General features: G+C 40.7%; 1 protein-coding gene across 4 annotated transcripts in view; it reads right to left on the minus strand.

Annotated features, from left to right (window-relative positions):
- Positions 1 to 24,588, minus strand: part of MYH10 (myosin heavy chain 10) — a 141,504-nt gene that overhangs the window by 88,172 nt on the left and 28,744 nt on the right. For all 4 annotated transcript variants that reach the window (XM_032801673.2, XM_032801672.2, XM_032801670.2 and 1 more), the window contains exon 4: positions 3,510 to 3,537. In XM_032801673.2, the coding sequence (XP_032657564.1) occupies positions 3,510 to 3,537 (28 nt within the window). The remainder of the gene's footprint in view (positions 1 to 3,509; positions 3,538 to 24,588) is intronic.

Genomic DNA, 24,588 nt, shown 5'->3' on the forward strand with positions numbered 1-24,588 from the left:
ATCACTTTGTGAAGGGATGAGAGGTCTTTTGGTGGCAAGGCAGGTCACTGGTGTTGCTTAGCCCCCAGATCTGGTTCTTCTTATCTGCAATAGGTGGTCTGGTTAGAGAAGATGGGTAAAGTGACCTCTCTTGAGCATAGAGATTGAATCATAACTGATTGAGATATCAGACCCCCATAAGCGCAGTAAGACCACAGCAGCATAAGGTAGGGATATAGTACAATAGCTTGATATTGGCCAGTCCAATGGCATTCCTGTCAGGGTGGATTTTCAGTCCTGTATGTCAGGCTTCTGTGGCACCATAGAGAATAGAGTTCCCTGTTTGAGGATTGAGAGAACACATGCAATGGACAGACTGACTTTCTCTCTGGGCAGTGCATTCTCAGTACAGATAAATACCTGTGCGCCAGTGACTGTCCCGGTTCACTTAGAGGCACACTATCTGCTACAGATCTCTGGCACCACTCCCAGAGCTGGGGTTGCACCTCTCTGCATTGAGAAGTATTACTCTGTGCTGCAGGCTGCCCTTCTGCATCAGCCTTTGGCACCACGCGGGGCTTGGTGGATTTGCATCCAGAGGCTTTTCATGATCAAAACTTTGTGACACTATACAGAGTTCCATTCGGAGTCTCAGCCCTCTGTTTGGAGTGGCCCCCCTTAGTCCCAGATTCTGGTAGTAAAGGTGTTTATGTCCTCCTTGGTGCCAATGTCTGTAAAGCCATATGGTCTGCTTTGGCACCAGAGGCATATGTGCTGGTGCCAGGTCTTTCTTTTGCAGTCTCTTCTGCTGTGGTCTGGTCTTTGGGGGGTCACTGGTCTGCTAGATTGAGCACTGGATAAAGTTGGGTTTTCTGCTGTTGAGTGGCAGGTGTTAAAGTCTCTTCAGTTCTTGAGGAGACTAATAGATTGCCCCAAGAGGAGGAAGCTTTAGCTGCACGGTTTGTGCATACCCAAAGAGAAATATAGACATAAACATCAATTTGTTTTATGGGACTGTTCTAAACGAGAGGAATTAGTCCACTTTGTCCATCTTTTGAGGGATTTGTCCATCACCGGACTGGAAGGACCTGAAACCTGCAGGTTTCAAAACCACCATTTTGAGGAGTCCGGGGGTACTGGAGTGTGTGAGGGGAGAGGGGTGTCTGGCAGCCAATATTCAGTTCAGACAGGCATTATATCAGCAGAGCAGAGAAGTCCTAAAAATTTCTGAGGCATTGAGAGATTTAGTTGGAGCTAAGAACTACCAGGTCAGACACTTGCCAGTTTGTCTTACTGACACAGGCAATAGAGAGAACTTCAGAAACACAGGTAAGTTCTTCCAATGGTTAAATGAACATTACTGTAAAAATCTGCACCTTATTTCCAGATTGATCTTGTCTAGCTTCAGATTCCAACTACCAGATCTTGTAATGATTAAAGAGCTATCAGAGATCTCCTTGTCACACAGGTACTTTTAGATCATCAAGTCACCTCTTAACCTTCTCTCAGAAAAGTTAGAGATGGAGCTTCTAAAGTCTCATATAAAGATATGTTTTCCAGACCTCAAGTCAAGCTCTGTCCTAAACATGCTTTCCAATTTTGACGTTTTTGATATGTGGACCAGAACTAGACAGTATTCCAGTAATTAAATTACCAGTGCCATATACAGAGACCATACCACCTCACTTCTACTACTTTGTATTCCCCTGCTTATACAGAGGATCATATTGACCTTCTTAACTCCAGCATTGCACTGGAAGCACATGTGCAAATGGTTATCTGCTGTGACCTCTAAGTCCTGTTCAGTATGATTGCAATTCCAAGATCCGGTCCATCTTGCAAGTGTCACCTACATTCATTGTTCCCAGATGCAAGACCCTGTATCTGACTGTATTAAGACACACCTTGTTTAAATGAGCCCATTTCAAGTCAGCCTGTAGAATCAATCTACCTCATTATTAATACCTCAACCACGTGTGTCATCTACAAGTTTAATAGTAATGATTTTATATTTTCTTCCAGTATCTTAATAAAGATACTGAATAGCAATAAACCAAGAACCCGTGGCACTGCACCAAGAACATCCTCACTGAATGATGATTCCATCTACAGTTACTTTTTGAAATTTACTAGTTAGCCAGTTTTTAAATCCATTTAATATAAGCTATATATTGATTTTGTGTAGCGCTACACTGGAGAGGCTCCCACTGAACTTCAGTGGCAGCTGCTGAGTTGTCTGCTCCTGCTAGGAAGCAAGACATGGGAGCTTCCAGTCATCAAAAGCAGGGCAAAGGGTTTATTCTTGCTTTGGGGGACATTGTCCTAAAGCTGTCCTCCTCATAGAGGGAGCTTTTCTGTTTTGTAAAACAATAGTCATTTGAACACTACTGGCCCTAACCCACTTTTCAATGAGAGGGTGAAGGGTAGCCCTACATTTGGAATATACCATCTCCCACCCTGGAAAAACCCAATCCTTCTCCAGCTTCTCAGATATTACTTTATAGGCTGGAAAATATTAGACTTTTTGCTTCTGGCTGAAAGGCAGGGATCCAGTCTGTTAAGCTTTGGGTGCCCTAGGGTAACCTACAAGCACGTGGGTCCTGGAACAAACATTTGTGGTAGTGTCCAAACTACCCTTCACAGACATGTTACCTATAATGAGTTAATTGGTAATCAAATTGGAGATAGGAAAGCTAATATAAACAAGCCCTTAGGAGAAAAAAGTTTTGAAATTAAGTAAATCACCTGGCTGGGAGGTTAAAAGACATGGAGCTGTGACTGACAGGGAAAGTTATAAATTAGCTAGAAGGACCTTCAAATGTTAACTCACTCAGGGGAGCCAGAAACGAAGTCCAACCTAAGCTATAGCTAGCTGAAGAGAGATGTGAAGAAACTGGCTGGTTCTTTACTTTCTCAAAAACTTATTTGCGTTTGTGGGTTCTCACTTTTTTGTTTTTAAAATGTCCAAACAATATCCCCTTGCACTATATGCCACCAAAAATATAGGAAAAATTAGACTTTTTAAAAAAATAAAATAAAAAAGAAAGACTTAGTTTGAGTGAATTCTAAAGTTGAACCTGCCAAGTAGGCAACTGATCCTTTATTGTAGTTATTCAGTTAGCCTCTACACTTTGAATAGTTACAGTATGGTTTAACGTTATCAGAATATTAATGATCTATAAATTAGAGAGATTCACTTGTTCGATTTATGGTGTGTGTGTGTGTGTGTGTGTGTGTGTGTGTGTGTGTGTGTGTGTGTGTGTGTTTTTAAGATATGCTTATTGAGTAGTAAATGCTATTTAACACTTTCAGTAAGTTGACAGTGGGACAAAAGTTCAAGTGCACCATTTTATGAACGAGTCAACATCTCTATACCAGACTAGATTAGTTTTTATATTATGTGTTGCTAATTGTTACAAGCAGCTAAGAGATAAACATGAAGAGTAATCTATCCTGGCAATAGTAGTGAAATCCCTTGTACTATCACTAATATGATAAAAAACAGCCAACTTATTATTTTGTTTACTTACGTGCAAAGAATTGACTGGTCCTCACGGTCTGCAAAACAAAAAAAAAAAGGATATAGATTGTGATTTTGCTCTGATATTTTGTTGTAATTGCAAGCTACAAAGTTACATTAAAAAGGACATCCAGAAACTTGAACTTTTCATAATTCAGCAATTAAAAAAAAAAATCGATTATGTTTGATGGTGTGGTCTTTAAGTAGCATCCTGAAGTTATTTAATTTTGGGGTGGGGGGAGGGAATGTTTTTCAGCTCCTTGTTTATGTTTAAGGGTCTTCTTTTCAGCGAGAAGAAAGAGACTAGTCAGGGAAACAATTAAATGGTCTATACAGAAAGTGCTGGCCACTGCAGACTAAACTAAACTAAATATTCTATACAAAATTATTTTCATTTTAGTAATTGAGATTTTAACCCTATAGTAGAGAAAATGAAACTAGTTGAAACTTTTAGTGTTTTATGTTCCCTACACAGTCTCCCGGATTCACTGGCTACAAACAAGATTTTAAGTACTTGGAAACAGCAAGAACATCTGCAGCCAATATGATAATTCCCAGCTACAGTTTTTTCCTGCGAACATGCAAGTTCATAAGTGCTGTTTTAATTCAGTTTATTCAAAAGAAAGGAAGAGTTGCCAACAGGATGCCTAGCAAGATGTAGAACAGAAGTGAACTGTGCAACGTGATATTGCTCAGCACACAATATACACTACTGTGCATTGAAAAGAATGCCTGAAGGACATGCACTATAAACTGTGAATGGTTCTCTTGTAAGTTACAGCATCTTTACATATTCCATTTCAATATATGGTCCTCATACTTGATATGACGTGTTTTTCAGAAGAGCTGTTAAAGATTTTTTCTTGTCTTTCAGTTACAGAATCCCCCCCCACACACACACACACCACTTTTTCAGTAAGCACAGCATCTCCTCATGCCTATGAGCCCCCAGCCCTCACACACACGTGCACACACACAGCCTTCTCAAACTGGTTCTACAGCCATCTGCATAATGATCACTGAATAACTGGTCGTCATCTACTGCAAACTCATGAGGGAATTTCAGTAGAATTATTTTTTTTGAGTAATTGTTAAGGTTAAGATTTTATCATGGACAGGTCACAGGCAACAAACAAGATTTCCCAGTGGCTTTACTAAAAATAACCGGAGGGGGGAGGGGTGTGTGTCACGCATGCGTGAATGACAGTAGAACAGCTCCAGCTGCAGACAAAGGGGTGTGTGCACAGCTGCAACCTCGGTCAGTGCCATAAGGCAGAGGCATATGGCTCCATCTGCGGCCCTAGGGGGCAGTGCACAGCTCCAGCCGCAGGAGAAGTGGAGTGGGTGGCACATAGTCCTGGCTCCCGACCCAGCTGTGGGGCAGGGGAGCAGAGCCCCAGCTCCAGGGGGCACAGTCTTGCAGCCTCATTTGCAGGGCAGGGGTGCACAGTCCCAGCTGAAGCTGAAGAAGTCACAGAGGTCTGGTAAAGTCACTGAATCCGTGACTGCTGTGACCTCCATAACTAAAATCATATCCTTAGTAATATATGGATATACCCTTGATCCTTCTAGAATAAGACCAATACCATGTTTCAAGGGTCCTCATTATAAAGTCCCTTTTCTGTCCTTCAAAAAAAGTCAAGTGACATTCTTTAAACCTTTGAGATCTTTATGAATTGCTGGCCATGCATGACACACTAAGTAGGAGGACCCAGAAAAATGCATCAAATAGCAACGGATAACTGATGTTCTCTCTAGGGAGCGCAGTTCTGGACTTGAAGCACTAAAAGGTGGACAGGCAGGAGGACAATTATGTTGCTGGGAAATATGTGATTCCTCACTTCCTGCCATCCCTCTTCCCCACCTTCCCCTAGAATCCAATGATTTCACTTAGTGGATTTGAAGTCTATACATATCCCATTTTTAAAAAAATAGCATAAACAGTATAACTCAACTGTGTATTATCTGCTGTAAGAAGCAAAAGTAAAATTTTGTTGGATTTGGATAGTTTTGGCCAAGGACTTTTAGGAGCTGGACTCCAAGATACTATGAAGTATAGAGGAATAGGAAATAAAAACCCTAGTCACCTACCCAAATAATATACATTAATTTTATAAAGCTTTCATGTACCAGCTAGTACCATTACTGGTACTGAAGCAGAATAGCCAGCTGTCTCCTCTAAAGAAAAGAGACTCGATCAGAAGGGAGCAGTTCACCTGTCTTCTCTGTTACTCAGCTAGGATATACACAAGAATCCAAAAGGGTCCTTGGAACTTTTTCTATGACAGCCTGCCCACCTGACACCCCCCTGCCCAAAAGACAAGGAAAAAAGATGATTGTTTCATCTCTATATTTGAGTTATAGATTTAGTGCCTTCGGACCCTTCCTGCATGTTACTCAGATTTAGGAAGCCCAGATGTATATTGCAAGTCATTGGGGTAAGAGACCCGTTTCAAAACTGTAATTAGAAGATCTGTAATACACAGGGCTATCTGCAAAAGACTACTAAGCGATAATCTAAAAATCTATTCTTTAGCTTTCATATCTAATTTTCCATGAGACAAAAGATGGTGAAACACCCACTAAACTGCTTTTGGAAAGAGTTGGACTAGGTACCTGGACTAGTCAGCAGTTTTAGCAGACCTACTTGCATATCTCAATCAAGGTTTACTGGATTGGGAGGCTACTACACAGGCTGTGAGACTCTGCAAATTGCTGTCCCCTACCTAAAGAAGCTGAAACCAAAACTCAACCAGGGACACTTGCCCTTGATTTAAAGCTAAGTGACTCCTTAAGGTTGAAAAGTAAAAACAAGCACCAGGCTAATCTGATTGAACTTGACTGCTTGCCTGCTATATACTGAGAGTGGTTTGTACATTAAAGTATTATCTGCAATTATAGAGGCATGTGGCTTTTCTTGGCACTGCATGAAAAGTTACAGCATGTGGGTATAAATGAATCCCTGTATACAGGGAAAATGTTCAAACCTCCAAATCAGGATGTAGATTTTCCAGTGTGTGGGGTGGGTTAGAAATGCAGTAAATCACTAGATGTCTACACAGAATAAAACTGATATCCCCAGTGAAAACTAAGTATGAAAGAACTTTGAAGTCTTTAAGCTCTGAAGTCTGAGTTTTGACAATACAAGACAAAAAAAATAGAACTAAACTGAAGATGTGAACACACTACTTGGAAATATCTGCCTGATTTACTTCAGACTTCCCAAAAAGTTAGCATATAGCATGCATGCAACATTTCATGCTACAGGAAGATTTTTATTTTTTGTCCAGGGGTGGTGAAAAGTGGGCTTGAAAAGTGGTCTTAAACCTGCAAAGTGGTACCACAATGTATAGCAGCTGTTGGTTTTCCTAAACCAGTTCTCTTCTGGCTTCCAATCTATGCCTCAAGACACATTCCTTTGCTTCACTGCTTGCAAAAAAGTAGAAGCCTGTACATAGTACAAAGGCTTCTTAAAGTAAACACCTCCCACACCAAGTATGAGGATGGTTGTAAAGACACAGCTTCAATTTAAAATCCTGACAATGCTCCTGGTTGAAAAATACATGGATTTAAAGAGCTTTTCAGGTGCTAAATACAGTATTTAGTCTCTCCTTGTATTTGCTACCCCCATTGAACAATTCCAGTAGAAGGGGATCAAGCAGTGCTAACTTGTTTGCAAGAATAATTCCGATGTACTGTTTGTGGCAGGCTGGGATGGGAGATATCGTTCTCTAATTCTAGCCATATTCAGTGTACCAGGAGCACACATTAAAGTGAAGGCAGAATATTAGGTATTAAAAACATCAGATGCACAAGAACAGATACATAGCATGGCCCTTCTTCCAGTCATTCCTCATGGGCCCAAACAGGACCTGTATTACTCACCAAGGAACATGACCTTTACCAAGTGACCATGTGAGACATACTTTGAAATTACAGGCCCAATCCTGCAGACACTTGCAAAGTTTGGTGATTGTGGGCCTACTAGTATTGAGTTGGCCAGATATGCACTTGCAGGCCTGGGACTCAATTGCCTTTGGTAGAAAGAATCAAACTATACTGGAAATGCTCCTGCCCCCATTCTGACTAGCCCTTATATTTTCAGTGCTCTGGCTACATGGATAATCCATGGAGAAATAAGATATGCAGGAACAGTTACAAATCAGAAGAGGTCTCTGCACAGATTGGTATGTTAATTGGCAGAAGCATAACAATGGTCATACAGAGTGATATCACCGGTCCATCTAGCCCAGTATCCTGTCTTCTGACAGTGGCCAGTGCCAGATGCTTCAGAAGGAACAAACAGAAAAGGGCAATTTCAAGTGATGCACATCCCCTGTAGTCCAGTCCCAGTTTCTAGCACTCAGAAGTTTAGGGACATCTGGAGCATGGGGTTGGATCGCTGACCATCTTGGCCAACAGCCATATCCTCCATTAATTTACCTAAATTCTTTTTTAATCCAGTTCAAACCCAGTTTTGGCCTTTACATCACCTGGCAACAAGTTCCACAGGTTGACTGTACACTGTGTGAAGTACTTCCTTTTGTTTGTTGTAACCCATCTGACTGTTCATTTCATTGGGTGATCTTTGCTTCATTTGCTATGTGAAGAGGTAAACAACACTTCCCTATTCACTTTCTCTAGACCACTCATGATTTCATAGACCTCTATCCCCACCCATCCCTTTTCTAAGCAGAACAGTCCCAGTCTTTTTAATCTTTCCTATCATGGAAGCTGTAATATACCCCCAATAATTTGTTGCCCTTCTTTGCACTCTCTCTAATTCCAGTATATCTTTTGGTGCCCAACACTTATCTTTGACTGCTGCTCCATAGGGAGTGGATGATTTCAAAAGAAACATCCACAATGACTTCAAGATCTCCCTCTTGAGTGGGAACAGCTAATTTAGATCCCATAATGCCAACTATCCACTGTGCATCACTTTGTACTTAACATTGAATTTCATCTGCCATTTTGGCACCAAGTCACCCAGTTTAGTGAGATCCCTTTAACTCTTTGCAGTCAACTTTGGACTTAACTATCTTGAGTATTTTTATTGTCTGCAAATTTTGCCCTCTCACTATTTACCCCTTTTTCCAAATCATTTATGAATATGTTGAATAGCATAGGCCCCAGTACAGATCCTTGGAGGACACAGCTATTTATCAGTCTCCATTCTGAAAACTGAGCATTTATTCCTACCTTTTGTTTTCTGTCTTTTAAACCATTACTGATCCATGAGAAGATCTTCCCTCTTATCTCATGACTCTTTGCTTTGCTTAAGAGCTTTTGGTGAGGGATGCTATCAAAAGCTTTCTGAAAATCCAAGTACACTATATCCACTGAATCACCCTTGTCCACATATTTGACGACTCTCTCAAAGAATCCCAATAGATTGGTAAGGCATGACATCATGTTACAAAAGCCACATAGATGAATATAATGGGGAAAAGTCAATGTGACTAATAATTATGTTCTTTACCATCACATCAACCAATTTGACAGGCACTGAAGTTAGGCTTACCAGCCTGTAGTTGCCAGGATCACCACTGGAGCTACATTACATTAGCTATCCTCCAGTTATCTGGTACAGAAGCGGATGTCAGCAATAGGTTACATACTACAGTTAATAGTTCTGCAATTTCATATTTTCATTCCTTCACAATTCTTGGATGAATATCATCTGGTCCTGGTGACTTAGTTTAACTTACCAATTTTTTCCCCAATACCTCTTCTATTGATACCTCAATCTGAGACAGTTCCTCAGATGTGTCACCTAAAAATAATGGTTCAGATGTGGGGAATCTCCCCCATATCTTCTGCAGCGAAGACCTGTACAAAGACTTCATTTAGCTTCTTCTCAATGGCTTTGTCTTCCTTAAATGATCCATCAGCACCTCATTCCTCCAGTGGCCTGGCCTCACTGACTCTTGGGAAGCTTTATGCTCCTTTCTATTTTCCTCATTAAGATTTGACTTCCAATTCCTATACAATGCCTTTTTGCGTCTAACCATTTCTTTTTAATCTGCTGTTTACCCATGTTGGCTATTTTTGGTTCTCTTACTGGTTTGGAGGAAGGGGGCATACATTTAAAAATACCATCCTAGAGGCTCATCTTAAATGTTTTCTCCATGCAGCCTGCAAGCATTTCACCCTTGTGACTGATCCTATGAATTTGTTTAACTAGCTTCTTCATTTTTGTGTAGTTCCCCTTTTTGAAGTAAATGCTACTGAGGGGGGATTATTTGGCATTCCCTCTCCCAACGAGGATGTTGCATTTAATTACATTATGGTCGCTATTACTGAGCGGTTCAGCTATATTCACCTCCTGGACCAGACCTTGTGTTCCATTTAAAACTGAAATCAAGAATTGCCTCTCCCCTTGTGGATTCCAGGACAAGCTGCTCCAGGAAGCAGTCATTAGAGCAGAGAATGGCTGAAGGCCAGAATTTCTAATGAACTACTTCTGTTCCTCATTCAAAGTACAGTTCAGTAATCTTTAAAGTTAACTGCCCTCTCAAAAGGTTGTGGAAAGTGTCCAGATATCAACAACTACCATGTACCACCACAACTAGCTAAACGAGAAATTCTTGTAAACATTTTAAATGCATCCCATTTTAGATTAGTCTCAAATAAATATCACAATGATGATATGAGGCATGTTACTATTTTTTCCCCCCATCTCAATAAATCAATACAGCTATTCTTTAATAAGCTTTCAAGAAGGCAGTGGTTTCTATTACACAGAAAAACACATAATGCAAGTGTACCGAGTACGGTAGCCACAGGCAGAAGTCAAATGCTACAATTTAGCAATACTTTTTGATGACTTATGGAAGGCAGAGATGCGAGGTATTAAAAATATTTATAAGACAGTTTGAATGTCTGCACAGAGTAGAATTCTTATAGCTAAAGATCTTCCTCTTTTTGTAGTGAAAACTGATACTAATCCTACTCATGCTGCTGTCACCAACAAGAGTAACAGCTTTAGGGAAAGCAACCAGACATGAACTGGTATTATAGCCATTTCAACGCAGAATTGAAAAAGGTAGCTGTGCTGCCAAGAAATAAAGTTACATATCCCACAAGAAATAGGAATTCTTTTACAATTGTGAGCCCACTGTCACAGATACTCTAGAATTTCATTAGTTTGTACTGACAACTAAAAGATTAGACGTTTCTGAAATTTACAAGCTTCCCACAATGGCTAGACAAAGACTTGTGTATTTTCTGTGATTTCAGCAGCTAAATCCATGTGCCAAAACAAGACTAACAAAGAAGAGACACCACGAAAATCTGAATGCTATTTTATTAGTTCTTTTAGAAGAAAAAAACTGAACAAATGCCAGATCTGTTACTCATTTACCAGTGAGCTAGTGGCAAGTATCTTTTAGTTCTAAAATAAGTGAAGCACTTTCCAGTTTGACCTTATTTTCGCTACAGAAAATAATTTGATGATTACTATACAACTGAGTACTGTAGTTATCTTTAGTGTTTCAATAGCAAAGGCTATAAAAAGCAGACGTTTGTCTTTTAAAACTACACATAAGTGGCAAGACATTGATCTATTAAAATTTGCTGCTGCAAAATATATTTAAGGGAAAAATTTCTGCCAGACTACCTCTTACATATTACTTAACGTTCTAAAGCAATCTCAACTCAAATCAAAATTGTAAAAATCAAAAGTTGTGATTTACTATCTTGATTTTACAATCTAAATTAGTGTTTAAATTACTGAAAATGCCCCAGAAAACTAAACTTTGAAGCACAATATAGAAGATTGTATTTTCACTCCACTATTGTAGATATGCCACAAAATGCTGCAAAATAACTGCAAGCTTCCAGCTGGAGCTCTTGAGTATGTGACTTGTTAAACATTTGTATTACAATTTCTTTACTTGTAAAGTAGTATTTACTTACTAGAACTCTGAAATCAAGTAAAATGATTCTACAGCTACATTTTCCCTTTAAAAATGAAAAAATTGACAATTTCAAAATTTAATTTTGGTAAGTCTTGATAGATCCCTACTGCATGTTAAAAGCAGTGGTAGTTGGAAATCAGCACTACAGATCTCAGTCTTTTTAAGCAGAGATCTACAACACATACCTGTTGGTATTAGAATAGATTTTCATAATCTACAAGAAGGACTGTAAAACTTTACCATTCTGTCAGAAGTTGATGTTTTACAATCCTTGTAGATTTTCATAATTTAATACTGAATGTCCAAATGACATTCCAGTGCAGTAAGTCTCCTGTAGTTGGCTAAGGTGGCTTAGGTGAGAATTCATGTAAAATTCTTCAGTTTGGAGGAAGACAAACTTCAGACTGTAGAATATACAATTTGGGGATTCCCTTCCTCCCCATGTAGAATAGATAAGGTACAACAAATAGTTTCTAAAGATATTTAGGATTATGGTCATTTTTGCCATCATTTTTTCCTAACTTTATTTTTTCATCATTTTACAGTTCTCTTTCAGAGAGTGTCAAAAAGGATTACAATCTTTCAAAATGGCTACCACCTCCCATTGTTCTCAAATCTGACTGGGGCCACAGGTTGCCATCAGCTAAAAATGCCCTTTTTTAAAGTGTCAATCACTTCCCATGCTCCACAACTAAGCTCCTTTCAAAGAAGAAGATGGCAGCCCACTATGCAGTCAGGAGACACTAGCCACTTTTGCTAGGGCAGTTTTTGGTTTAAAGTTCATGCAAATGGAAGCTATTTTGAAATGGCAGTTCTTTGCGGTATTCCAAGACAGAATATTCTTCAGCTTTCTTACCTAGTTGATGGGAATGGAGCAACCACTAACCCTAAAAGTGTATCTTCAGTTGTAGCTTATAGCCAAAGCTTCATTGTATGAGAAGTTTGAACTATTTTGTTACTGAAATTATACAGGGTTTGATGTCTAGTTGTTTGTAAAGTGCAGTGTGACTTCTCTTCCCGATTCTTGGTTAGGACAAGGAATAAAAAGAATCATCCGTTTATTCTACCCTAGCTACTACTTTTACACCAGAAGCCCACTGTTGGGCAAACAAAAAACCCAAAAACTGACTCTTTGCTGGCTGACTCTCTACTTAAAGACAGCGAGGAAGTGGTACAGGTTAACAGTAAGGTAAAGCAAAAGAAAATCCAGGCTGGGCAGGGACAAGGCTGACATTGCATGGAGAGAATTCAACTGCTGGCCCATCAGGAGTAGCCAACTGAGCCCAACTCCTTTTCCACACAAGGAGTAACAAATTTTCCTGTAACACACTAGTAAGATTTATCTAGTTAAGGAGTCTATTTGTAGAATTCCTCTGTTTATTCCAGGACAGTTTTCCCTCCTCCAGTTCTGCATTCAAAAAAAAAAACAAAAAAAAAAAAAACAGTCCCCTATAGGAGACTCCAAACATCTGTTTCTAATAGCAACTGTTCACGTTACAAATTTCAAGAAATGCAGTAAGATTTTTATCTGCCAGTTTCATACTTTCAGTTAGTTCATCTTAGTACTGGGAGAAATGTTTAAGAGCTATGACCACAGTAATGCCTGATTCAGCACCACGGCAGTCATGTGAAACCAAGTACTATAGTTTCTAGTGGTATGATTGGTATTTTAGAAAAGCATCCTGTAGCTGGATTCACATGCTTTTCAGAATGGCATGGTTTACCAGAGGTGGTTTTTACAGGTTTTTTTTTAAACCACCCTAGGGAAGAACAAAAACAAAAAACAAAACAAAAAACCCACCATTGTTAGTCCCAGTTTAAGGTATTTTGCTGTTTTAAAAAACTGTTTCATTAATGCACATCATATTATGCTTACTTTTAGTTACATAAATTTGGAGATTTATTTGTACAACCCCAAATTAAATATAAAACCACAGTGGGCGTAACACACAAATATGTAATTATAATATTGACTACCAGAGCATCTATACATTTTGGTTCAGTATTTTCTCAAGAAAGTTTTATAGGTCATGACTCATTTCAGTTTTCAAAGTCAAAACCATATGAAAATAAAGCACACTGTTGTAGGCTTGAAGCATTATGCAGTCAGAGGCGTGCAGAGTTGCAGATGACCAATTTGCATCCATTTGGCCACACGCATTCTGTAGCAAGAGACCAACTTCGATGTAGAGGATAGACCAAGCCTATGCCTCCGTTTTGAATGGATGTATCTGAAGTTTGAAAAGATGGAAAGATTCACAGAAGTTCGGCCTTGTGAACACACTCAGTTCTGACATAATGTGATTTTTAAACACGTTTCCAGTCAAGTTGAATGTTTCATCATGTCCTACCAGGAATTTGGAGGTTTACAGATCCTTGGCATTCTTTTTACCAGGCTCCAGTGTGATGGCAATTCCAAAAATGCTTTTCTAGATCCACAAACACATTTCATTAAAGCACTTGGGGGTAGGGTCTTGTCCAAGTAGACTAAGCCAATGTGACGCAAAACCATACATAACCAAAAGTGTCATCTTGTTCCAAATCACTTCATCTTTTTCTTACTGTCTGTCAGGTAAGCTCACCACCACCACACAGTTCATTTGCTAATGTCTTGGCTTCTCTTGCCAGTGTAGCACAGTACTTTCCAGTCTTCTATTTGCCTCTAATATCAACTGCTGATATATAAGCCACCATTTTCTTTATCTGCTACACTTAGCCATTACTGGCTCATTGTGCATATTACTCTAGCCAACTCATATTAAATGTAATTGCTTTTCCATATAATTCTTTGTATGCTTCCATCTTCAAGCCATCAGAAGTTGCATCTATCAGTTCCCACTACCTGCTTTCAGCTGGGTGTTTTATAGCCTCGCCTTAAGCAGCTGAGCATCCAACAGAAAAGGGAATATTACAGCCATTAAAAAAAACAAACTGCAATTTTCAAGTCTTGCTTCACCTCTAGAATTGTTTTTCTTACAAAGAAATCCATTTGAGGTTGAAAAAACTGATACTTCCCTCCTTGTCTGTGGCCAGCCTGGATCTCACATTCTTTTGATGTATTTGGCAATGGCAGTGCAGTATCATCAGTACCTTCATCCTCAGAGTCCGATTCTAATACTCATGTGTTTAGCCAGTCAGTTGTTTTGGTGTCTTTGTTCTTCCCACTGCATTCTGCAAAATTTTTCTTTATATGGTCTGCCTTTCTACACACTTTCTTCACTTTTTCTGCACCTAAGACTCTCACCATCACGAACTTTGTCCCAATTCATGACTATTTTGAGAAACACCTTCACTCATATTGAAATATTTTTACTTGAGTCACTGTACTCAAGGAGTTCAGCTGCAGCAGTTGTACTTCAGCCAGCCAGATCAAGGAACAGACTACTGTCTTAACTATCCAGTCCAATTTACCTCAAACTGGAGCTGAAACATCCAAGTCTGGGAATTCCCCTTCTTTGTTTAGCAATGAAAATTACATGTTTTGTTAGCCAATTTTCATTGCTAAACAAAGAAGGGGAAATTCCCAGATTCAGACATTTCAATTCCAGTTTGAAGTTGCCAAGACAACAGCATACTGCTTTAAGTGGAGGGTTTTTTATTATTTAATTTCCTTTAAATTAAGATTAAACAGACCATATTACTGCAAAAACTATTATCCAATTGTTAAGTATTTTTGTTAGTATATTCTAATAAACCGGCAAAATTAGGGAAAATAACTTTAAGCCAGTAGTTACATGTGCCTTGTCCTAAACTAGTTTTTCCCCCAAGAAATTGCCAACCTTTTTCCAACATGACTATACGGTCAGTCAAACTAGATTTGTAATACTTCAAAACTCTAACTTGACATTTTGCAAGGAATATCGAGTATGGTGTAATTAAAACATGTAGATGCCAGTCTCTGTAGAGCTGTGTGACACATTTTATACAAGCTGTAAAATGAGCTATTTGAGTTTTTGGCAGATAACCATAATCTTCAGGTTATGTTCAATACGTCCTGTGCTATGCAATGACAGGATACGACACTGCACAAAAACTTGGCAGCTCTGGCTGAGATAGATACGAATGTTTATGAAACCTGCTAGGGTTACTTAAGTGCATGAGTACTACAAGGTGTCTGGTGAGTGCTGGATGGTGTAGGGTGCCTGTATGTTTGAGGGAGTAAGGACTGACGATAGACATCTGAGAATGCTGGAAGAAAACTACAGGCAGGGTGATGGTGTCTGGGGCTCAAAGGGGATGAGAGGTACTGGCATCAGTACTGGACCCCTGACATCTTTCTTTCTCCTCTCAGCTGCCCCTTCCCTGCAAAAGGGAGCAACAGGAGAGTGGTGAAAGGGCAAGAGAGGCTGCATGGCAGCTAGCAGTGGAAGAACCACAGCAACCCCTGGTGGCACAGCTAAATGTTTAACATCTCAGAGGGTCTGTGGGAATGCAGACAGATAGGGCCCTACCAAATTCGCGGTCCATTTTGGTCAATTTTACTGGCATAGGATTTTAAAAATTGTAAATTTCATTATTTCAGATATTTAAATCTGAAGTGTCATGTGGTGTAATTATAGAATCATAGAACTGGAAGGGCCCTTGAGAGGTAATCAAGTCCAGTCTCTTGCACTCAAGGCAGGACTAAGCATTATCAAGACCATCCCTGGCAGGTGTTTGTCCAACCTGCTCTTAAAAATCCCCCAATGATGGAGATTCCACAACCATCTAACCAATTTATTTCAGTGCTTAACCACTCTTACAGTTAGGAAGTTTTTCCTAATACCCAAACTAAACCGCCTTTGCTCCAATTAAAGCCCATTGCTTGTCGTCCCATCCTCAGAGACTAAGTAGAACAATTTTTCTCCCTCCTCCTTGTAACAACCTTTAATGTACTTGAAAAGGTATGTCCCTCCTCAGTCTCCTCTTCTCCAGACTGAAAAAATTGGGTTTGTTTAATCTTCTCTCATAGGTCATGTTTTCTAGACCTTTAATCATTTTTGTTGATCTTCTCTGGACTTTCTCCAATTTGTCCACAGCTTTCCTGAAATGTGGCATCAAAGACTGGACACAAATACTCCAGTTGAGGCCTAATCAGCTCAGAGTAGAGCAGAAGAATTCTTGTGTCTTGCATACAATACTTCTGCTAATAGATCCCAGAATGATGTTTGCTTTTTCTGCAACAGAGTTACACTGTTGACTCATATTTAGCTTGTGATCCACTATGACCCCTAGATCCCTTTCCTCAGTACTCCTTCATAGGCAGTCATTTCCCATTTTGTATGTGTGCAACTGATTGTTCCTTCCTAAGTGGAGTGCTTTGCATTTGTCCTTATTGAATTTCATCCTATTTACTTCAGACCATTTCTCCAGTTTGTCTAGATCATTCTGAATTTTAATCATATCCTCCAAAGCACCTGCAACCCTCCCAGCTTGGTTCTGCAAAACTACTATATCTCTGTGTCATGATCTAAATCATTGATAAAGATATTGAACAGAACCAGACCCAGAACTGATCCCTGAGGGACCCCACTTGTTATGCCCTTCCAGCATGACTGTGAACCACTGATGATTACTCTCTGGGAAAGATTTTACCACCAGTTATGCACCCACCTTATGGTAGCTCCATCTAGGTTGTATTTCCCTAGTTTGTTTATGAGAGGGTCATGCGAGACAGTATCAAAAGTCTTACTAAAGTCAAGATATACCACATCTACAGCTCCCCCCATCCACAAGGCTTGTTACCCTGTCAGAGAAAGCTCTCAGGCTGACACAATTTGTTCTTGACAAATCCAGGCTGACTTATCACCTTATCTTCTGGGTATTTGCATATTGATTTCTTAATTATTTGCTCCATTATCTCTTCAGGTACAGAAGTTAAGCTGACTGGTCTGTAATTCCCCAGGTTGTCGCTGCCACCGACAGCAGTGCAGAAGGATAGCATGGTATGGTATTGCCTCCTTTACTTCTGTGCTGCTGCTGCTGGCAGGGCGCTGCTTTCAGAACAGAGCACCTGGCCAATAGCCACCATTCTCCAGATACCCAGCTCTGAAGGCAGCATCGAAGTAAGGGAGGCAATACCACAACCGCTCCCTCCCCCCGCCCCACACACCCACACCTAAAATAACTTTGCAACCCCCCTGCAACTACCTTTTGGATCAGGACCCCCAATTTGAGAAACACTGGTCTCCTCTGTATAGTATAGGGTAAAAGCACACAAGACAGTGCCAGGGCGGGGGGGACTGACAGTGTCACCTGCAATGACATCTGGTCTCCTTTTTATGGCCATGAATTTGGTAGGGCCCTACAGGTAGAGCTGCAAAATGTGTGGGAACCATGCAAGATGTGGTACACTTGTCAGCATACTACATTTTAGCAGGGTTGCTAAGATAAGAATTAATCTCAGTTTCTCCTGCACGGGCAATAAATCCTTATTGTTAAGCCCTTTAGGGGACTGGTGGCTAATAAAAGGCAAGAATTAGGAAATAATTAGTCCTGAATTAAGGATGGATTCTTTTCAGCCCTCAAGAACGCAAGATAGTCAAAAACTTTACACACCACAATGTGAACCCACAGAGACCTGGTAACAAAATGCAGTAGAACCTCAGGAGTTATGAGCTGACCAGTTAACAACACATACACACCATTTGGAACTGGAAGCATGCAATCAGGCAGAGATACCCTCCCTCCTCCCAAAAAAGGAAATACAGTACAGTGTTAAACTTGAACCTTTTTTTTTTTTTTTTAAGTTAAAAAGAGAAAGCAGCATTCTTCTTCTGCATAGTAAAATTCCAAAGCTGTATTAAGTCAACGTTCAGTTCTAAACTTTTGAAAGAGCAATAATAAGGTTTTCTTCAGAGTTACGAACAATCTCCATTTCTGAGGTGTTCATAACAGAGGTTCTACTGTGGTAAAAATTAAAAAAAAAGTTCAATAAGCCTAGCTAACAATCAAGTGTTTTCCATTAGCTTTCTATTTGGATTTGAAGTGAACTGGAAGTTTCAGCAGAACAGAATTTATATTACTCAGTTCCTATCTGCAGCAGATTTTTTGGCAATGCTATTGTATATTGCCTCCCTTCCCACACTAAACATAAAAGCTCTCTCTTCATTTATTCATTCCTCACATTATGCACCAGTGCCTATCTTCAATTTCCAATAGGCAGCTGGACATCATGTTGTAACAATACACAAAAAGACTTACAAATTCCTCACATTAGGCTTGCCATGCAGCTGGTTCTGTGTAGGCAGAAGTGCAAAATAGCTACCAGGGTAGAAAGGATTGTGTGAATCTTGTGATAAACCACAAAAATCGATCATTTGGGATTTTAATCATAGATTTAGTATGTCTGACAATGGGTGCTTTGCATTCTTTACAGAACATGGAGGGAATGTTGTGTGGCTCGCTCCCAGTCTTTTCAGCTTAACATGTTATGCTGCTTGCTACATAGTGTGATTTCCATTTGAGAAAGTGAGGCTACCCAAAGGAGAGACTGCTAGAGCTCCTTGTTCATTTAATTTGCAGAAAAGAGTTTGTGCTGTAATTTTAGTTCTAGTCTTCCAAATCCTATGAAAACACCTTCCCAAGGACAGACTTACAACAGGTATTGAGCATTACTCTACATTTCTAATCACTCAGTGACAGAAGGCCCTCAAACTACAGGCCATATCAGCCTTTGATTAACCTAAAGTAGTTAGTGGTAGGCATAATTACTCTTCACAGATGAAACTTCTCCCTCATTGAATTAAAGTCAGTCCTATGACATTAATGGTAATTTAATGCTCAACAAAAGATCAAGGAAACAAGTGTAAATATACCAAAATACCCCCACACAACCACAAAGGACCTTGGCAAGCGCTAACACACTTCCCTCCCCATACACATACCCAAAATACCAGGCCACTTATTTTTCTGAGCAACCTGAGACGTCACTTTGAAAATTTAGCTTTAACCCACTGAACTAACTGCCATATGAAAAATCCCACACAGTGGCCATAAATAAGGTATAGCTAGGGTAAACCCGCAGTAAATTTTGGGACGAGGAAGGAGAAATTGAGTTATAGATGAATACAAATGCTAGGGAACATCTCCAAATTGGTGCTACTATCTCAAGATTAGGCCAGTCCTCCATTTCCAATTAAAATGAAAGAAAGAAAAAATGCACTGAAGTCAAAGTGCAAAAAAATTGCTAAAAGTCAGCAATTAGATGTGTTCTGTAAGTTTTCCTGTATCTTAAATGAGAATGAAGTCCCAACCCCAACGTTCGTTTCCTCATTTATCATTTCATTTTTCAGCAGCATAGCTGGCCCTGCATGTTGTATAAAAACTGGGGCTGAGCATTTCAAAGCAGCCAATGGGATTTAGAAGCACTATTCCCAATAAACTGAGCATTTAAAGTAGCTCTGAAAATCTCGGCCTAGATTTTTAGCTATAAACTGTTTAGTCAGATTAGTTCCTTCACCACATCTATGCGATTCTGTTGATGTAAATAGTTTAGTTATATGGACGTTTAAAGTTTAGTGCACAGGTCAGCATATATTAAGCTGCTCTTTCAACTATTCCTGTGTAATGCTAGCAAGTGAGGAAATTAAAGTAATGGAAGGGAAACAAAAGAATGGGAATAGAAACATGAAGTCTGTTAGACAGTGATGAAGTGGGGGGTTTTCTGTATCTTCCAGTGGTTTGCATGCACAGGAGGTGGGACTTAGTGTCCCCAGGTGTTACTGGTTTAATGAGGTGAGGGGAGAGGGAGTTTGTTGTTACAGAAGACTAGAGGGGGAACTCGGGACCCCGGCCGATGGCCTGGAGGATGGAGACTCCAGCAACTGGTGACCTGGCTCAGGAGACACAGCCAGTTCTGGCCAGTGGGAGGACAATGGGCTGCGAAGAGAGGATGGCTGAGAGGAGAGAGACAGGCCTTCCTGTTTACGACCATGTGTACATGGAGAGAAGACAATGGACAGAGGCAGGGCTTGGGGCAGGGAATATCGGAGGCCCAGCTGGGAAGCAGGGGGGCTCTGGGCTGGAGAGGGGGAGCAGGCAGAGCCCACCTGGCTCCAGGGGGACTGAGATATACTGTGCTGAGGGAGGTGTCACGGAGTCACCGGGCGATGCTCTGGAACTGCTCCCCACTAAGCCAGTCAGGACTTTGGGGAGCCTCCTCTCCCTTGGAGCAGACTTGTTCAGGGCAAGAAGCTCACACGTCTTCACCTCCTGGGTCTCTCCTTGGAGCATTCAGCATCCTCTGCCCCTCCGTGGGCTTCCCACAGCGAGCCCACCCACGCGGGGTCCTGGGGAAGCCACAGGGTCCTGCACCCCCACTTTGCAGTCAGACGTGACTCTCAGCCAGCAAAACAGAGGTTTATTCGATGACAGGAACAGGGTCTAAAACAGAGCTTGTAGATACAGCGAACCAGACCCCTCGGCCGGGTCCATTCTGGGGGGCAGTGAGCCAGACCCCTAGGTCTGCACTTCACTCCTTATCCCCAGGTAGCTCCAGACTAACCAACCCCTCCAGCCCCTCCTCTCTGCTCAGCTCCTTTCCCGGGCCAGGAGGTCACCTGATCCCTTTGTCTCCAACACCTGCAGTTGGCAACTTTGCAGAGGAGGGGCCCAGGCCATCAGTTGCTAGGAGACAGAGTGCCAGGCATTAGGTGCATTGGCCCTTTGCTCTGCCAGATACTTAAGAACTGCCTAGGGGACACTGAGGCACCAACACAGTATTCAGAGCAAACATTAGGAACAGTCCCAGTTCGTCACAGGAGGCCAGGGCTGAGGCCTTGAGAGTTTCCTGTGCTGTGTTCAACTCTCAATAAACCCTCCTGTTTTATGCTGGCTGAGAGTCACTCCTGTCTAGAGAGCAGGGTTGCATCAACCCCTTTGGGGGATGAGGAGGCCCGGGGGGTCCAGAGCGCATGGACTCCCTGAGGGGCCCCATGGCGAGAAACAGGTGTGCTCCAGGAGGTGGAGGGGCCTGACCCCAAGAGAGAGTGGACCCCCCCCGTGAAGGGTTGTCTCAGTGAAAGGGGCATTCCCCATGGACTACATGGGGCCAAGAGTGGGCACAATCTGTGAGTCCGTGCCAATGACAAATGTACCTTACAGGCTACAAACGCTTTTGAAAAGAGCTGTTAGGTCACCAAGTAATAAGCAGCTTGTGTTAACCTCGTGGTGTCACAGCACAGGACACTGTGGGATGAGCCTTCTCAGGGATGAATCCTAGAACTCAAAGAGTTCACAAAGAACACCCACACATTTTTCTGGTACAGGCATAAAATATTTCAACAGCAGCACATGTGATTTAGCAACATTTTTTGCAGCAGTGTGTTTGTCAGTTTTAAACTATCTTCAATCATATCCTTAATAAAACGAACAAACCAAAATAGTAACATGATTTATTGGCCAATAAATCATGTTTTATACACTTTACTGACTAAAGGAGATAATAAGACTTTGCCTACTATTGTCTTCAACAAAAAGGACGCACGTTCAATATGATTAGATGTCTTATACTAAATGCAAGAAGTATGGGGAATAAACAAGAAAACTATAAATACTAGTGAATTACAACCTGGTAGGTATTACAGAGGGTGAAATAATTCACATGACTGGAATATTGGGATAGAAAGGTACAGCTTGTTCAGGAAAGACAGGAAGGGGAAAAAGGAGGAGCAGTTGCTTTGTATAATCAAGATTTATATCAACTTCAATCAAGTGTATACAAGTGGGAGATAGACCTGTTGAAAATCTCTGGGTAAGGATAAAAAGGATACCATGGCAGTGGTCTACTATAGACCACCTAACCAGGAAAAGGTAGATGAGGCTTTTTAAAAAGTCAACAAAAAACTCACAGGACTTGGATGTCTGGGCTGTGATGGGGACTTCAGCTACCATTGGGAAAATACAGCAAGGCACAGATAAACCACTAAGTTCTTGAAATACACTGGAAGACAATTTCCTATTCTGGAAGGTGGAGAAAGCAAGTAGGGCAGAGGCTGACCTAGGTTTGACTCTTACATATGGGAAGGAACTGGTTGAGAATTTGAAGGTGGAAGGCAGCTTGGGTGAAACTGATCCTTAGAATCATGAAATGATCAGTTCATGAATAGCAGGGGGTGTGACACAGCAGAAGACAGATCATGGACTTCAAGACAGACTTGGCAAACTCAGAATTGGTAGGAAAGATCTCATAAGAAGGAAGTCTAAGAAAAGAGCAGAAGAGTTGGCAGGATTTGGGGGGGAGAGGGTGCTGAAGAGTTAAATGCCTTCTTTTCATCTTTCACCAAAAAGGTTAGCAGTGGTCGGACGATATAGTGAACATCAGTATAAACAGAGTAGTATCTAAGACTAAAATAAGGAAAGAACAAGTTAAGAATTACTTAGACAAGTTAGAGATCTTCAAATCATCAGAACTTGACAAAATGCATCTTGAATATTTAAGGAACTGGCTGAAGGGAGCTCTAGGCCATTAGTGAGTATCTTCAAGAACTCCAGGAAGACAGAAGAGATCCCAGAGGGCTGGAAAAGGGCAAATATACTTATCTATAAGAAGGGGAGTAAAGACAACCCAATTATAGACGAGTCAGTTTAACTTCAGTACCCAGAAAGATAATGGAGGAAATAAAGAAATCAATTTGTAAGCACCTACAGGATAATAAGCAATAGTCCGCATGGATTTGTCAAGAACAAATCATGTCAAACTAACCTACAATCCTCCTTTGACAGTAACAGACCTTGTGGATCAGGGTAAGCAGTAGATGAGATATCCCAATTTAAGAAAGGCTTCTCATATAGTCTCACATGATGGTCTCATAAGCAAGTTAAGGAAATATAGTCCAGATGAACCTACTAACAGGTGGCTGCACAATTAGTTGAAAAAACAAACAAACATTCTGTTTTTACCAGTGGTTCAGTGTCAAGCAGGAAGAGCATATTGAGTAGGGTTCCACAGGGAACTGTGCTGGGTCCGGTTCTATTCAATATCCTCAAATAATTTAGATAACAACAGCACAGAAAGTATACTTAAAGTTTGTGGCCAGTACCAAGCTTGGAGGGGTTGCAAGTGCTTTGGAAGACAGGATTAGGATTCAAGATAATCTAGACAAACTGTAGAAATGGTCTGAAATAAAAACCAGGATGAAGCTCAAAAAAAAATGACTAGTGCAAAGCACTACATTTCGGAATGAATAACCAATTGCACAAATGGGAAGTGACTGCAAAGGAGGGGCACTGCAGAAAAGCATCCAGAGGTTATGCAACAAGCTAAATACACGTCAACATTAATATTGTTGCCAAAAAAAAAAAAAAAAAAAAAAAAAAAAAGACATTCTGGGATGTATTAACAGGAGTGCGTTCTAAGCAAGACAAGTAGTAATTCTTCCACTCTATTCACCACTGATAAGGCTTGAACTGGAGCCCTATGTGCACTGATGCCTCGGCACCACCACTTTGGGAGAAAATCCAGAGGAGAGCCACAATAATCAAAGGTCTAGAAAACAAACTACAAGAAAAGATTGAAAAAACTGGATTTGTTTAGTCTAGAGATGAGAAGGCTGAGGGGTACATGATAGTATTCAAGTAGGTAAAAAGTTGGTATTGAGAGGTGATAAATTTTTCTCCTTAGCCACTGAAAACAGGAGAAGTAATAATGGGCTTAAATAGCAACAAGGGAGATTTAGGTTAGAAATTAGGAAAAAGTTTAACTGTAAGGCTAGTTTAGCACTGGAACAGATTCTACAACCTCCGTAATTGCTATCACAGGAGCTTTTTAAGAGCAAGTTAGACAAAAACAGGCCAGGGATGGTCTCAATAATACTGAGTCCTGCCTCAGCCCAGGGGACCAGAAAAGATGACCTACTGAAGTCCCTTTGGGTCCTATATTTCTATTATTTGAACAAGCCTTTTTGCTTTATAAGCACGGGGGAAGGAGGGGAAGAGACAGAGACAGACACACTCAAGTGCATAGATTTCAACCCAGTTTCCTTCTTTCAGGAGGGCATCACAAGAGTTGACCTGTGCAGACTGCAGTACTTAAGGTCCTTCTAAACAGGAAATACATTAATAGGACAAGAATAAAGAAGCAGTTTGACAGCAGCACTGCTAACTGCCAGCTATACAAACCCTCTGCAACAGGGCTGTCATTGTGCAGTGCAGTTTCCAGTTTATATTTGGAGTTTAACAAAATGGAGT

This window comes from Chelonoidis abingdonii, chromosome 13 (genome assembly GCF_003597395.2).
Source record: "Chelonoidis abingdonii isolate Lonesome George chromosome 13, CheloAbing_2.0, whole genome shotgun sequence".
Taxonomy (NCBI): Eukaryota; Metazoa; Chordata; order Testudines; family Testudinidae; genus Chelonoidis; species Chelonoidis abingdonii.